The sequence below is a fragment of the Musca vetustissima genome, unplaced genomic scaffold (assembly GCF_032173495.1).
Source record: "Musca vetustissima isolate MV318-11 ecotype Yass unplaced genomic scaffold, APGP_CSIRO_Mvet_v1 utg665, whole genome shotgun sequence".
Taxonomy (NCBI): Eukaryota; Metazoa; Arthropoda; class Insecta; order Diptera; family Muscidae; genus Musca; species Musca vetustissima.
This window is the reverse complement of record NW_026879705.1, coordinates 154694-171250: the sequence shown is the minus strand read 5'-3', so window position 1 is coordinate 171250 and position 16557 is coordinate 154694. Positions and strand designations below refer to the sequence as shown.

Sequence of the window (16557 nt, the reverse complement as noted above, 5' to 3'; positions counted from 1 at the left end):
CGACATGCATACAATTTTATGGAATTTATTTTTTAAACAATTTGAATTTAATAGATGAATTCCAAATTAAAAAGTGTTGCCATTATTAATTGTTGCCATTATGTACTTGAAATTGGAAAGCGGTCAAAATGACTGCCTTCGGCGTTCTAGTGCTAGTATCATGGCATAATTATACAATGTAGTCTCATGCAGTCATATGTTTCCAATGTTTTTATTTGAATATATATCGATTTAATTTGAATTTATATGACATGGTATTTAAAACAATACACACGCATACACAAAATTTGTATTTTGATTTGTTAGAACAAACCAACTCGAGAAAAATTTTAATCAGTTGGTAGCTATGCTCTAATATTTTCTGCTTCAAACTTTCCCAACAGGCAGCTTGTATAATTGTACCATGATTTTAACATGAAAAACTTTTCCTCTGTTCCAGAACCTGCAAGAATCAACATATTTTTCGATTTTCTCTTTATACATTTGAAAAGTTTGTGTACGGAAGACACCATATGCGTTCTAATGTTGCCAAAATAAATCACAGAATTATACAAAGTCATTTTTTATTATTCTAAATCGTGTCATTATATTTCGATGAATAATAGCAGTGTCTGTTTACTCGATATTTGGTAATAATTGTTACCAAATGTTACTGGATGTTGTCTGTTTACGTCAATTTCCACTAAAAGAGAGCGAAAAGAGAAAGCTAGTTTGACAGTTCTAAGCTGAGAACTTACTGCATGTTATTGGGTAGATTTCTTCCAGTAAGATTTATACAGTACAATTCCAGGTATAGCAATCAGCCGCTAATTTTAAATATTGACCAAAGCCCAGAAACATTTTTTATTTTATGAATTTTATTCCTTAATAACTGTAAAAAGAACATTTCAAGCATTTTAAACGAAAACAAGAGATATTTTACTGGAATAAATGTTACTGGAATAGTAACCAGACACAGCTATTAATTTATCATTTATATTCTTCAACGGATATATTAACGGTCAAAGAAAAATTCGATAATACTGCAGTTAAACGTATTATCGATTAAGCTGACGACAGTCACATATCAGTTTTTAGATCCCTATCTCAGCTACAGTAAATAGAGTTGCCATTCCAAAAGACACACAAACTCATATATAATTTACAAACTTTTGTATGTTATACACAGTACATTTCACTAAATTAGTCATCATTAATGAATACGTTAATTTATTTAGTAGTCTATTTTTCATAACTTTTTATTACAGTGACCTCTATAGAGTCAAACAATTCTTTCTGAAAATGCCAACTGTTAATATCCTAAAAAAATCGACCAAAATTATAAAACATACTTCTATATAAAGAAACTCGGCAACCCCGTCTGTATCACTTTGCTTGCCTTTGTTTATATTGAAAAGCCAGGCAGCGCATATTGTCGCGCATTTGGGGGAAGATAATTGCAATTATTTCCGATTGAATTAAAATATCCAAGAAATATGAGTGAAAATCAGAATAACGATGTAGTGGAGAACTCTAAAAATGCTACGGGGACTGAAGAAGCTGTGGAAAATTTAAATGATGGTGAAAAACCAAAGCAACGAATTGCTTTGCTTACCGGCATCACAGGACAGGTAGAGAAAAATCAGCACCAAATCATTTTGTACTGATACTACGTGGTATTCAGATAATAATTGTACAATGTTGTAATTATTTAAACTTAATAACGTCACCGTAATAGTTATGGCATTTCAGTTGATACATGTGTTCGTCGATGTATCGTTATGACTCAATTGGGTCGATGGATGGATGGATATGTTTAGATAAGGAAACACTAACAATAGTGTTGTACTAACAAAAAACAACAGTATTAGAACTATACTAGATATAATTGTGTATGTGTTTAAAAATGTTAAACATGTTTTGTTTTAATTTCAGGATGGTTCATATTTGGCTGAATTTCTGCTGAAAAAAGGCTATGAAGTCCATGGTATTATTCGCCGTGCCAGTACCTTTAATACATCGCGCATTGAACACCTTTATGCGGACCCAAAGGCCCACAAAGGTGGCTCCATGAAATTACACTATGGCGATATGACTGATAGCAGTAGTTTGGTGAAAATTATCAATACCGTTAAACCTCAGGAAATTTATAATTTAGCTGCCCAATCTCATGTTAAAGTGTCCTTTGATTTAAGTGAATATACCGCCGAAGTTGATGCTGTCGGTACACTGCGTATACTGGATGCTATACGTACCTGCGGCATGGAGAAACAGGTGAAATTTTATCAGGCATCTACCTCGGAATTGTACGGCAAAGTGGTGGAGACACCACAAAATGAACAGACACCGTTTTATCCCAGATCACCATATGGTATGTTAATTAAATTAAAATTTGAATTGAATTTGGTTGATGTAAGGCGATTTGGGGGCTGTTTATTGTCGTTAGGCAACTTCCAAAGATAATTATTAGTATTTGATGTACACTAGCTGATCAGAATTAAATTTAGTTGAAGCAGTAAGCCCCAAGGAATATATTTCTGATATGAATTCCAAACCCCTAAGAAAGTCATAAATTTAGTTTAATGTGAGGACGTCTTAATAAAGATGGACTTAAAACTGAAAACTTAAATTGTAGAAGGACGAAAAGCTACCCGGAATTAATATATGGGCAATATTACTTGGGCTATAGCTATAAAATGCTTCTAATGTCCAAATCAGATCATTCTATTCTAGAAGAGTTCTAGTTTTTGTTGCCATTGGATGGAATTATTTCTACACAAAACACCTTTTCGCCCTTACCTCCTATTTAATTTATAACTGGATGTTATTTTTTACTAATTTTTCATGGACCAACGGTTTTTAATTTATTCTGCATCAAAATAGTATAAATTATATTTGTAACATATTTTATTTTTTTTTACTTCCAGCCTGTGCCAAAATGTACGGTTATTGGATTGTTGTTAACTACCGTGAAGCCTACAATATGTTTGCCTGCAACGGTATACTCTTCAATCACGAATCACCACGACGTGGTGAAAATTTTGTTACTCGTAAAATTACCCGATCTGTTGCCAAGATCTATCTCAATCAATTGGAATATTTTGAATTGGGTAATTTAGATTCGAAACGTGATTGGGGTCATGCAATGGACTATGTTGAAGCTATGTGGATGATGTTACAACGTGATACACCCTCGGATTATGTTATAGCAACGGGTGAAACGCACAGTGTACGTGAATTTGTTGAGGCTGCATTCCGTTATATTGGACGTCAAATCATTTGGCAGGGTGAGGGTGTTAATGAAGTTGGCATCGAACAAGATAGCGGCATTGTACGAGTACGCATTAATCCCAAATATTTCCGTCCCACCGAGGTTGATTTGTTACTGGGTGATGCTTCCAAGGCTAAACGTGAATTAAATTGGTCACCGAGGGTAACATTTATGGAGTTGGTCAATGATATGATGGCTGCGGATATAGCATTGATGAAAAAGAATCCAATTGCCTAGTTGTTACAACCACATGAAATGACAAAAGAGTAACCAAGTAACGACCTGGCATTTACAACACGGAGGAGCAAAACCGGATAGGAGACTATGTTAGACGCTTGATTGTGGGTGTATCATTTATATTGTGTTATATATACATATACATAAGTACTTTGTGATTTGTTACAACTCGCTATGCCGCTTTCATCCAAAGCACAAATGTAATTCTTAATTTTCACATATATAATACATTTAAGTATTTTTTTAATTAATTAAAATTAGCAATGAACAGCATTCCTTTGTATGCATACAATAAAAAATAACAAACATTTATTTTTTTTTTTTTTTGCAATATATTACTATATATATTTTTAAGATAATTTGTATTACCATTGTCACATCATCGTGTATTATAATTTATAGACAAGCAAAATCAGTGTATTTATTGTACTGATTTTATTATGAAGGCCCACACAATAGAAAAAATGATTTTATTCATGTACACAATAGAAATTTAGTTTTTGTTTTGAAAACTTTTAATTTGGTATTTAGTTTAAGTAAAAAAGTTGTATCATTTTATATTTATTAACAATAGAATAATAAAGTGGGCGCATTATTTATTTGTAAAATGAGAATTTGGGATTATTATTTTGGGATGACACTGGTAATGGGTTGGTTTTGATAAAAACACAAAAAATTCCACTGTAATATCACCACTTTTATTCCTACGATGCAGTTTGGGCGGGCCACACACACCTATCGACCTATCGATTTATAAGAGGTCAATAAGGTTTGCTAGACTTTGCTTTAAGTGCTGTCGGTATCCCACTTTGGGGCATTGTTCGTTTGGAATAGGGGGAGGTAGGTGTTCAATCTTTCACATATGTCCTCAACAAAAGTACTCGAAGCTATGATCACGAGAACTTTCCCAAACTAAGCCGGAGTGAAGTGATCTCGTTGTGAATTTCCTTTCGTTTTCGAGTAGGAATTAGCGACTTCACATGGGTGAATGCTTTTTATCATAACATTGATCGTTTTCTGAGTGAATCAGGAGGCAGAGGCATCGGGCATTTGAATAGGTGAAACACAAGAATTATTGTTTGTTTTAGCAGATTGTATTATGGTATCTAGATGGGCAATTTTCCATCAGGGAGAGTCCTATAAAATCCTTCCTGAAAAGCTTGACAATCTAGAGTTTAATATACTCATGTACTTATGAACCTATTTCCAGATCGTATTTTCTAATATCCGGAGTCAATTTTAAATACACACTACCCGCTATTTAAAAAAATAAAACACTTTTGTTTACAATTTAATATTTCATTATCATAAGGCTAGGCCAACATATCATTTTATTTTTGTTTATTTATTTCGCATTACCTTTGCATTGAACTTGTTTGTTCGACTCTTTATTTTATTTGGGTTAAGGAACTCCAACACCGGAAATATTTTGAGAATATATAAAATCCAAACATGAGATGAACACATATGGAATTGAAAACAGATTTTCATTAATTACGAATTGCTTGTACATCTATTTAAAGAATTAAAGGGAATGGCCACAAGAAAAATAACATAAAATATTATTTTTAGGGACCATTCAGAAAGTTAAGAAAACAAAGAGCAAAGAATGGAACAACAAGTGGGGCAGTATTGAAAGAAATAAATATGCATTAATTTTTGTGTATATTACTTTATGTCTCCTGTTTCTTTCCAAATGGATTAATCTTTGATAACCAATTGGATGAAGTTGAACTTGAAGACGATGATTCCCTGGAAAAGGAAGAAAACATATTTGAAAATGTATTTTTTTTTTAGAAATTTAACAAACAAACTTACAATTTTGTTAGAGCTTCAATGTCTGCATCACTGTCTGACGAACTCTTTGTATTTACTTTTCCCGATGTTTCATCAGCTTCTGTTTCGGTTTTCATATTGGCCTGTTGTAGTTGTTCAATTAATTTTCTACGGAATTCCAATTTATGTGGTACTGGCTTGTTTTGTTCACGTATTTGGGCGGCAATTTTTTTAATTGCCTCATCATAGGTATAACCGTACCATTCAATTTCTTCGGGAGTGTACTAAAGGGGAGGGATTTTTTTATGTATTTGTAATCAGATTTGTAATCAGTTAACTTACCGCTTCCAAGTAACATTTGTATTCCTTGAGAACACGCTCACGTTCACTGGGCTGCGATGCAAGCGATGGACAATTATTTAACAGTTCAATAAGAATTTTCCTTTTCAATGTAAGTGCCAATGCTGAACGCAAGTCACAAGCAGGTGTCTGAAAAGTGAATATGAAATGGAAATTAAATTATTTTTCGACACTTATTATTCAGAATTCTGCCAAGACATGGATGGTTATACAGGTAATTTGGTAAGAACATTATTTACCCAATATGTATACGTACTATTGAATATAATCAAATTCGATTGTAAAAGTTTGATCTTTCTTAGCAAAAAATGTTCCCATTATGAAGCTATATTCTTTAATATTAAAAGAGACGCGCCAGACTGATCCTATTTCTATCTGAAAAAATCTCTTAATTTGATTTATACCTGGTATGGTTTGTTTCCCATAAACTGAGTTTTGCGATTGTTCTGTGAGAGGCTAGAACCAAAGTGTCAAAAATAGGCGATACCTTTATATCAATGACTCGTTGAAGATATTTGTCTAAGACCGACTCAATTTCAAATATTAATAATAACAAACATTTGTGTGTATGTGTCACATACTTGACCTAGACTTACCACACATAAAATTAATACAAATTGAAATATATAATATACATACATATATATTTGAGGTAAATAATATACATACATATATATTTGCCTATAGAAAGGTATAAGGAATGATCTATATTTCTCAGGAAAGTAAGTCCCAAAATGTTTAAAATTGCTCAGAAAAATGTCATTGTGCCTTGAAAAACAATTTGTTTATGACCGACACGATTTCAACAATAAATTAGTAAATTTACAAGAAATTTTGTTATTGGCCTATAAATTGGTCATTGAACGTTGTTGGTATCAGTTTGACTTAAACAGATGCACTGTAAATAATAATAATGATGTACAACGCAATCCCATAAATGATCAATATTTACTTAGCAACCATTCATTTGCCTCTTTTCAATCGAAGACAACAATTATTCAACCGAAAATTTCAAGAAAAAATATTCTCAATGGTGGCGAATGGAAAGGAAGTTTAAATATACAATCGAATCAGTTTCTAGCAACAGCGACCTATTTTATTGTTAGGGAAATAGGATCGGCAACTATACATGTCTGTAGTTTAGGTTAGAGCGTTCAAGCAAAGGTCCAAAAAATAGTTAACATACTTGACTGAAAACCATCCAGTACACGCAATTGTTTTAAATTTGTTAATCAATTGAAATATAAGTCACTACTAAATTAATCTTGTGTACATTGATCTATCGACCGATTTTACTGTCAATATTATGCTGATATATAAATCTCATTTACCTAAAACAACTATATACCAATATTGGTCTAGCCTACACACCACAGACCGATGAACATGCGGACATTATCTTGCTGTTTTGTTTGGGTGCATATTAATCTTCTCTTTTAATCTCTACTTTGCCTGAGGATGTCAGAATATATCTCTTCATTTCGTTTGGGCTGGTCATAGATTTTTTGACAGGGTAAGACTCGAGTCGTTCAGATCATAGTGAAAACTTTGGTTAGCAAGCATTCATATATCTACAATCTAATTGTTAAGATGCTCGCCTTTCCAAAAAAACTTACCTTTAACAAATAATGATCGAAACCATGACATTCATGGATTTTCTCAATAGTCCTATCGGTGACCACCACCGACATATACTCATTCAACACCTGACTATGGACGACAGATCGTTTCAGCACCGGCACCCAGAAATGTGGTACACGACGCGACAGACGTTGACGCTTTTGGAAACCCTTGATGACAGCCTCACCACCCCATATGCCTTGATGACTTTCCGGTGGATCTATCAACGGTAGGGGTACATTTTGTATTGGCTTAATTTCACCAGTCACTTCATCACGTTCCCATACACCATCCTTGGGTATGTAATGGACGGCGGCCGGTTGTGTCATTTTCCATTCGCGCCAGAATTTTTTATAGGCTTCAGGCAATTGGGCACCCAAGCCTTTGTCGAAACGGGTTAAACGTTTGAAGCCATTTAACAATTGGGGACCCTAAAAAGCAAATGGAAAAACACGTAGATTACCAGGGGGAAACACGTTGCATCCAAATGCCAAAGCGTTGGTTAGGCAATTTATGACGACAATAACAACAAAGCCGCAATGAAAAACAATTTCCACTTCTTTTCGTTTATTGCGTCACAAAAAAACAGCGGCAGGATGGTTGTCGAATAACACTCACTTGTTTGGTGGCATGTGCCATAATTCAATTTGTTGATTTCTTCCTTTTGTTTTACTTTCTTTATTTAGGAATTTTTTAATGCACCAATTCTACCGCCAATTAAATTCAAAACAAAAGTTATTTGAATTTGGTTTTTTTTTTTTGGAAATACTTTTTGAAAACAATTTGGGATGCCTTTGTCGGTGAACGACTGTCGAAAAATATCGGATCACGTTCTGACAGTTTGCACAATAACAGCTGTTTCTCTGTTTTGTCGCATTCTTCTTCTTCTTATTCTCGTTGAAAATGGTAACACACTTGCGGAGTGATGCCACACTTATGCAAATTGATGGGATATTAATAAGTGTAAAGTAAAAATAACAGTCAAAATCTAAATTTTAATTTCTAATCAATCGATTTTAATTTTTCAAGATTTTCAATGGGCTGGTAAATCAATACCAATGCTTGTTAAGGTTTGTAACTTTGCACATATATATTTGAAGATTTAAAAGAGAAAAAAAAATAATTTACAAAAAATTTTTGTTATTGTTTTGTTGTTGTTTTTTGTAATTAAAGAAATGTCCTTATTTTTGATGGCGGGCATGATAACTCCTCACTGGAACATCGGAATCCGTAAATTCTAACGGTGTTAGAAAGAGTACATGTATGGTTCTCGTATGAACTAGGATTATTGACTTCGCACTAAAATTAACAAAATGGTGGACCTTTGAAAAAATATTTTTGGAAAATCGCCGATTTTTTACCAAAAACCATGTTAAAAAATAAGGAAGATCTTCACCGATTGGCTTTATCCTAGTTCATACGAGAGCTATATACTCCCAGAGAAACGTTTCAAAATTTGGAACCGATTGGATTATTAGTTTTTGAGTTATCGTGCCCGCAATTCGCAAAAAAATGTTTAGAGAAAAACGCGTTTAAAGTTTCAGCCGTCACTTGATGCTGACACAATAAATCGGATATATCTTCAAGAGTTCTTGAGATTTTCACTTGAAATTTTGTAGAGACATTCTTTAATTAGTGTAGATTCGAATTATATCAACAAAAATTTTGACCCCGAGAATGGGGGGGGGGGTCCCCTTAAATCTTATTTTTGCAAGAATCACAGCGAAAGAACTATTGGTCTCGAAGATATCGGCTAAAATCTATAACAACACAAAAATGTTTATCACAAAAAAGTATTTTGCTTTTTATTATTATTTTTGAAAAAAATCATTATGTAACACACGATTTGTCTTTTCATAGTTACCATTGCGGGTAACCACATACTAAAAGCGATTTGGCGACGATTCCAATAAACCACGGCATTTTTTCGCGAATATTTTCTCACATTTACGTTTAATACATTCTCCAGCAATATTTCATTTAATATTTGGTAATTTCTCGTCCTAATCTCAAAATAAGAGTATTAAATATAGTCGTCGCGGCTTCAAAACATCCCAAATAAGTTTAGAATAATAAAAAGGAGGTTTTGCAAAATATATCTCGAGAACAGGGCCTTAAAAACTAATAAAACCAAAATCCAACAAACAAATTATTTAAAAATATCGCGAAACCCCATTTTTCTGACTTTATGGTCCATTAATATTGATCTAGGAACCAATATATGCGATGAAAATAGCAATAAGATATGAACAGTTCTAAAACAACAGAAACTACAAAACAGTACATGAGGTTGGGAGAAAGCATCATTCAAAGACTATTGCGTTTTAAAAAACTGTGGTAGCTGGTGACGAATACGCATTCAATATTTTACATCCGTTTAACACCACCAGTTGCGAATAAAATGCAGCAGTGAATAAACTGGTCGATCTATTTATTTTCGAAATAAGATGAATTTCTATTGCCACAAAACCGTTCATATCTTTAAATCTGACCTCCTTATTGCTAAACTTATTTGGGATGTTTTGAAGCCGCGACGACTATATTTAATACTCTCATTTTGAGATTAGGACGAGAAATTAGCAATTATTAAATGAAATATTGCTGGAGAATGTATTGAACGTAAATGTGAGAAAATATTCGCGAAAATATGCCGTGGTTTATTGGAATCGTCGCCAAATCGCTTTTAGTATGTGGTTACCAGCAATGGTAACTATAAAAAGACAAAGCGTGTGTTACATAATGATTTTTTTCAAAAATAATAATAAAAAGCAAAATACTTTTTTGTGATAAATATTTTTGGGTTGTTATAGATTTTAGCCGATATCTTCGATACCAATAGTTCTTTCGCTGTGATTCTTGCAGAAATAAGATTTAAATATGTTCACAAACATATTCCATCACACATAATTCATTTAACATCTTTAGTATGCTGGCTTTAGGCGTATATATTAGAATTTTGTCAAATTTGTATTGACTCACTGTATACACTCACTGTATATTTATTTAAAACATACTGTGTAGCATGGTACAATAATACAAGGTAGGGCAGCTTGAGGTGAATAAGAAAAAAACAAAAATGTACGTGGTGGCTTCTTCTGCCAAATATAAAATAAATATACGCAACAAGTGTTTATGTTTGACATTTTTTCAACACATAACTGTGTTGGTAGCTGTGCCCTACCTTGTAATAATTATACCATGCTATATAGTGACTTCTTCTGTCAAATATAAAAAAGCATTCACAACAAGTGGTTGTGTTTATTTGAAATTTTTTTCTACACATAACTAAAAAAACTCGAAAAATGTTGTGTTTTCTTTCCAAAAATACTGTAATATCATGAAATGTAAGTTTCATCCATAACAAAGCAATTACTTTCAGGTCAAACAAAAAAGTAAATATATTTTCGAACGCATATAAACATATTAGTTCCGTTCCTGAGCCTAAAAGAATCTACTAATTTTACTAGTTTTGCAACATTTTACTCGAAAACCGTTCCTGAACCCACAAAACTGGTAAAACATTGAATCAAATTTAAGAGAGCACAAAACAAAATGGCGTTCTCTTTGTAAACTTTTTACTCGAGAAATTTGGCGGAGTAAAAATGGTAAATAGGATTGCCTACTTCTGATTGGCTGTTAAGGGCTAAACAGAATGCTCGCGTTGAGCCATCCGTTGCGTTATGTGTTATCGAAAATACAACAACCACAAGGAAACGATAACAAAACGCTCGAAGTTGATGTGCGCTGCGCTTCGGAGTTAAATATATTTTAACTTTTTGCGTGCGTTAACGCGATATCAAAAAACGCTCAACGCGAGCATTCTGCTTAGCCCTTTATGTTAATTTTGAAGTATTGCCATCTAATTTTGGCATATTTACTAGATTTGCTTTCCTGAACTTTTACTAGCTTTACTATTAAAAAAGTACTGGAACAGACCAATTATTATTACATAATTTATTTGATCTGTACCAGAACCTGCAAGAATGTACAATTTTTTACTACGATAACAATTTTTCATTTATGTTATCGGAAAAAATAGTACAAATTAGTAGATTCTTGCAGTACAGGAACAGAGCAATTCATTTATTTTTATAATCATTTATTTCTATATATTTACACACACTGAAATTTCCCGATTACTCGGGAAAAATTTGGAAAAAAATTAGAAATCTCGGAAAGAAATCTAATATAAGATCCCTCGGCAAAAATTGTGAGCTTGGAAGCCACATTAAGAAAAAATTTTAATCGGATAGTTGCTATGCCCTACCTTGTAATAATTATACCAAGGTGTATTTAATAAGGTGTATGCATCAGATACAACAACAAATATTTTACAAAAACAACATTGTTGTTATAGAAATTAAATTGTCATGCTGACAATAAGTTTTTGACAAAAATAAATAAAAACAATTATTAATTTATTTTTGTCAAGCACTATTCTTTGAGGAATAATTAATGAATTTGTGTATTCGTGGGTTATTGGCGTTTTTAGGTCAGTGCAAAATAAAGTTTAAGACCTGGTCGCGATTAATTTTAAGTTTCCCACATGTAGCCCATGGCTCCTTGTGATGTTTATATTGTGGATTACAATCTATTTTTTTTTCTATTGAGTGGCTTCAAATCTTCCCTTCTTAAAGAATATTGAAGGACATAAATCCCCGGCCAAAGACTAAATCATGGAAATTGTGTTGACCGTATAAAATCTTTCCATAGGCGTATTTAACCTCCGCCGAGAATTGTGACAAGCACCAAGGGGTCGATTCCAATATAGGCTAACATAATCTCCTCGATTTTATGAGTAGCTGGGATTTCTGGACAGATTTCCACACATAACATAAAATATGTGGACCAATCGGCAAACGGGGGTTATGACTGAGCCTAGGTTTCCTTTCTGTCCGCCTCTATGAATGAAGTTTTCTTGAATTTTTATTAAATCGAAATGTAATATTGAAAATGTTTTTGACAATTTGCTTTACAAACAAAGAAGAAAAAAGATTCCCGATGCCATATTCAACAACTGAGGTCAGAAAAAACACTTTTAAACGACACTTTTCCGGGTTAACCTACTTTATGAGGATTTATTTGACAAGGAAAAGTACTGGAATTGACAAGGAAAAGTACTACTAGAAATTCTTCAAATTTTTATATTGAAAATTACAAAAAAGGCACATTTTTCAATAGAGATTTTATCGATTTTATAGAATGATTGTTATTAATATAATTTTATATAGAACAGTTAAGTATCGATTAATTTTCTATTTGTAAATCTACTATATATTTATTATTCTTTACATCATTATTTATCTATAAACTATTATAAAGAAACAATTTCATGTTATATAATCTTTTTCAGAGAAGAGAATGTTATATAACGAATTTTGTTATCGATTCACTTTTCTCATGAAAAAAATGACATCGACGAACGTTTTTATAGAAAAAATATATCGTTATCGATTTATTACTTTGCATTAACATAACTATTTTGTCGTTATATTATCGGATCTTTTTTATAAAAAAAATATTAACAATGGATTATTTTATATAATACTTTGTTATGCAGGAACATCTCGATTTGTTATCGATCGACTTTTTTAGAGAAAATTTCGTCATCGATCATCTTTCCTAACGAAAAATATTAATTCTATAGCCTTTTCTATAAAATCATTTCATAAAAATTTATCATTTTCTATAAAATTTATGAAATTGGTATATTTTTCAAAAGAAAAGAATTGGTTTTATTGGTAACATAGCAAAGTTTGTTATCGGGTTTCTCTTACCTAGATAGGCTTTTCCATAAAAAGTACGTTATCTTATATTCAACTAAAATGTTTTGTTTCTAAAGCGGTGCACACTCTTAACATTTCTGAATAACAATTTGTTTCTTGTTTTACACCAAAAATTTAACATATTTTAGTGAATTACATAGAGATCTAAATAGAAAAAATAATTCTCTTTCTCCTGACTATAGTATGAACCCATATATATTTACTTTTCATTCATGTTTTCCATTTTTTCTGAAAATGTTGTTGTTTTTAATACATTTTTATATTTTCTCAATTCAAATGTCACATACTGTCACAAATAAAAATTTGGAGATTTTTTTGTTTGAGTTGCCCCACATTTGTTTCTTGTTTTGTACGCTAATTAGAACCAAGGGAAAAGAAATGCATATTGCATTATGTAGAAAACAAAATTTACATCCTGCTGCATATATAAAAACTATAAAATTTTTTACTTTTCATTCATGATTTTCAATTTTACTGAAAAAGTTTGAAAATTTCATAAATATTTTCAAACTGTCAAAATTAATTTATTTTCGATAAATACTCTCAATTGTTAGGGATGGGACAAATTTATTGGTTATTCAGAGAGTGATTCGAATTGAACAACGTACAAAAGTCGGTGTTCGCTCAGACAATTTTGTATGGGGAACTAAGTAATTCCTTCATAATTAAGGGTCGAACAACGAATGAGAGAGCGAACAACGCTCGTCTGTACATGGCATTAAAGTGCAAGGCCCATTAAATAGATCAACCAGAAAGCTACTGTTACAGCTGATCTTAATGGATAACCTTATAAATAGGCCGTGATATATCGCGTATTCCATGGAAATTTATTTATCGATAGATTTTTCTACTGAAATGATTTTTGTCGAAACATTTTTCTACCTTAAGGCGAATGAGTATATGGGTATATACACTTTGCTACGGCAAACATGTGCCTCATCGAAATGTTGATTTTAGTCCCCATGTTTCTTTGGGTCAAATCCGTTTCAGACAATTTGGAGTCGATTTACAAATGTCCGTCCGTGTGTCTGTCTAGCCGGCTGATGCGCACGACAACTCTCGAAGGTAGTAACTGATATCATCCCAACATTGCACATCGTAATATTTCTTAGTTTAAGTTCTAACATGGAGAATATCGGTCCACTCATTCTGGTACCTACTCCACAAAATGATCAAAATTGTACAACAAAATAATTTTATAATACCATGCGAACGGACTATCCGATTTGAACCAAACTTTTCAAAGCCTATTATCTTTACTAATCCTATATGAAATCAGAAGATGGGGACCATTGGTCTACTCCATGCCACAATAAATAGGCATTCCATGTAGCGCAGCTGATGCCTCGATTAACTGTCAAAGTGCGTAATTTCTACTTGAATTCGATGTGCAATGTTGCCAACCAAATGAAATGTAATGTCCGATTTGAACCCAACTTTGTACAACCTATTATCTGTACCAAACCTGGATCAAGTCTAAAGACCAATTGGTACCACTCCTTCTGGTACTTTCCCAAATGTTTAATATTTATAAATGCAAGATCAGGCGAATGGAATGTTAGAATTGAACCAAACTTTACACTCTTATCTTTACCAAGCATAGATCAAGTCAATATTTAAAACTTGTAAATTTAATCGATTTGTTTAACATATAATTCGCAACACTTTGATAATGTGTAATTGTGAAGAACTCTGTCGGCGAAACGGACTGAATCTTTTTTTACTTCTTTTAAACAATCAAATATCATCGAACTAAACAGACTACAACAATTAAATAAAACCATTTTGTACAGTTGGTAAAGTTGTTTTTATTTTGTATTGTACAATTTAGAAATATATTATATATTTTTTGTTTATAGAAAAATAGTATATCTTTAATAAAACTTACAATTAAAATATATGCATTTTCTGTTATTAACGATCGAATACGATGTATGTATAGATTAAGCAATATTTTTGTTTTTCCTATTATAAACATTTATTAAAATAATTTTAATAATTGTATATATTAGATGTCGCATTATATAAAATAAAACATATACGAATATTTCTTCTGGTTGTTGTTATCTTTGTTTCAATAAAAATACTTAACGGTAAAAATAGAGTTATATTACATAAAACAAATATTTAAAGCTACAATGATATCCTAAATGTACATAGTAAGTATAACACAATAATACAGCTACATATATAATATTTAAAAATACATATATAAAGATCTTGTTTTTTCGTTTATGTTTTAATTGATTTTATTTTCTTTTGTTTTTTATTTTTTTGTTTGTTTTTGTAATGAGGCTTTAATGGTAATTTGTCCTAGGTATGGGTGATAACAAATTCTCAATTTTATTGTAAAAAATTTAAGTTAAAACTTTTAGTTAGAACTTTTATTATTTTTACAGTATGCATGCGTGGATTTTTTTTATTTTATATATCTTCTATATTTATATAAAAAATAAGATTAATAATTTATAAAACAATTGTAATAAATAACAATATTCTGTTTAGTTTAAATGCAGAAATTATGCTTTAGAGAAAAGGTTAACAAAGCTTTGTATAAATTTAAAACACTTAAAATGAAATCGCATACTAAAATCGCGGTTAGACTACTAACAGCCTGTTTTTGTAAAATTCCAAACGAACGAATTCGAGTGACTTACGACCAAACCTTTATTTATGTTTATAAATGTTTTCTGAATCAAAACAAAAATAAATGACATATTTTTCAAAACCAAGGAGTTTGGTCGTAAGTCACTCGAATTCGTTCGTTTGGAATTTTACAAAAACAGGCTGTAAATGTACTCGATTTTAAATGTCAATTCCATAGTGTACACGTCACCTTAATTCTGCTCACAAATCCAGTGGATTATATTTGCGTATACGCTATGAAGTAGACATTTGAGATCGAGTGGATTTCGTAAATCTAAACGCACATTAAACTTTTATGCCGTAGCGGCATAGCGGAATGGCTCCATTGCGTCATCCGTCGTGTTATGTGTTATCGATAATATCACAACAACAAGGTGACGATAACATCCACGATTCAATTTGGTGTGTGTTTAATAGGGAGTTAAACAACACATAGCGCTCTGATTGCGCGTTAAGCGTTTTTGCACAAAAAGATAAAATATATTTAACTCCAAAGTGCAACGTATATCACCATTAAAGGGCTAAGCAGAATGCTCGCGTTGGCCATCCGTCGCGTTATATGTTATCGAAAATGCAACAACCACAAGGAAACGATATGCGTTTGTGTTATCGTTTCCCTCGTTGGTTGTTGTATTTTCGATAACATATAACGCGATGGATGGCTCAACGCGAACATTCAGCTTACCCCTTTAAGCGTTGATGTTGTAGTCACTATGCGATCGTTTTATTATCGATAACACATAACGCATAGGATAATGCAACGGAAGCATTCTGTTTTGGCCTTTAGACGTCGTTTTTAACCCTAGTGCAGATTATTTAATTCAGGAGGCTTTCAGTAGTAGTTATATCTTCTGAACTAATTTGTTACGCAGGAAAAGAGCA

At 32.1% G+C, this 16557-nt stretch overlaps 3 protein-coding genes across 3 annotated transcripts in view; 1 reads left to right on the top strand and 2 right to left on the bottom strand.

Moving 5' to 3' along the window:
• Nucleotides 1-16557, bottom strand: part of LOC133324794 (uncharacterized) — a 98709-nt gene that overhangs the window by 13282 nt on the left and 68870 nt on the right. The gene's annotated exons all lie outside the window — the stretch shown is intronic.
• LOC133324790 (GDP-mannose 4,6 dehydratase) lies at nucleotides 1476-3489 on the top strand. Its single transcript, XM_061533629.1, has 3 exons — nucleotides 1476-1610; nucleotides 1915-2350; nucleotides 2907-3489. The coding sequence occupies exons 1-3, from the start codon at nucleotides 1476-1478 to the stop codon at nucleotides 3485-3487; spliced, it is 1152 nt and encodes a 383-aa protein (XP_061389613.1). The 3' UTR covers nucleotides 3488-3489.
• LOC133324796 (large ribosomal subunit protein bL28m) lies at nucleotides 5159-7925 on the bottom strand. Its single transcript, XM_061533635.1, has 5 exons — nucleotides 7862-7925; nucleotides 7240-7674; nucleotides 5606-5752; nucleotides 5306-5547; nucleotides 5159-5239 (listed from the first exon to the last, which is right to left on the bottom strand). Exons 1-5 carry the CDS (start codon nucleotides 7880-7882, stop codon nucleotides 5161-5163), a joined length of 924 nt encoding a protein of 307 aa, XP_061389619.1. The 5' UTR covers nucleotides 7883-7925; the 3' UTR covers nucleotides 5159-5160.

What these genes read in the sequence shown, in the direction of transcription:
- LOC133324796 (XM_061533635.1), bottom strand. Translation starts at nt 7,882, where the DNA reads ATGGCACATGCCACCAAACAA. An exon ending in TCGATCATTATTTGTTAAAG is followed by an intron (nt 5,753 to 7,239) that starts GTAAGTTTTTTT and finishes TTCACTTTTCAG; the next exon opens with ACACCTGCTTGTGACTTGCG. An exon ending in ACAAATGTTACTTGGAAGCG is followed by an intron (nt 5,548 to 5,605) that starts GTAAGTTAACTG and finishes CCTCCCCTTTAG; the next exon opens with TACACTCCCGAAGAAATTGA.
- LOC133324790 (XM_061533629.1), top strand. Translation starts at nt 1,476, where the DNA reads ATGAGTGAAAATCAGAATAACGATGTAGTGGAGAACTCTAAAAATGCT. An exon ending in TTACCGGCATCACAGGACAG is followed by an intron (nt 1,611 to 1,914) that starts GTAGAGAAAAAT and finishes TTTTAATTTCAG; the next exon opens with GATGGTTCATATTTGGCTGA. An exon ending in TTATCCCAGATCACCATATG is followed by an intron (nt 2,351 to 2,906) that starts GTATGTTAATTA and finishes TTTTACTTCCAG; the next exon opens with CCTGTGCCAAAATGTACGGT.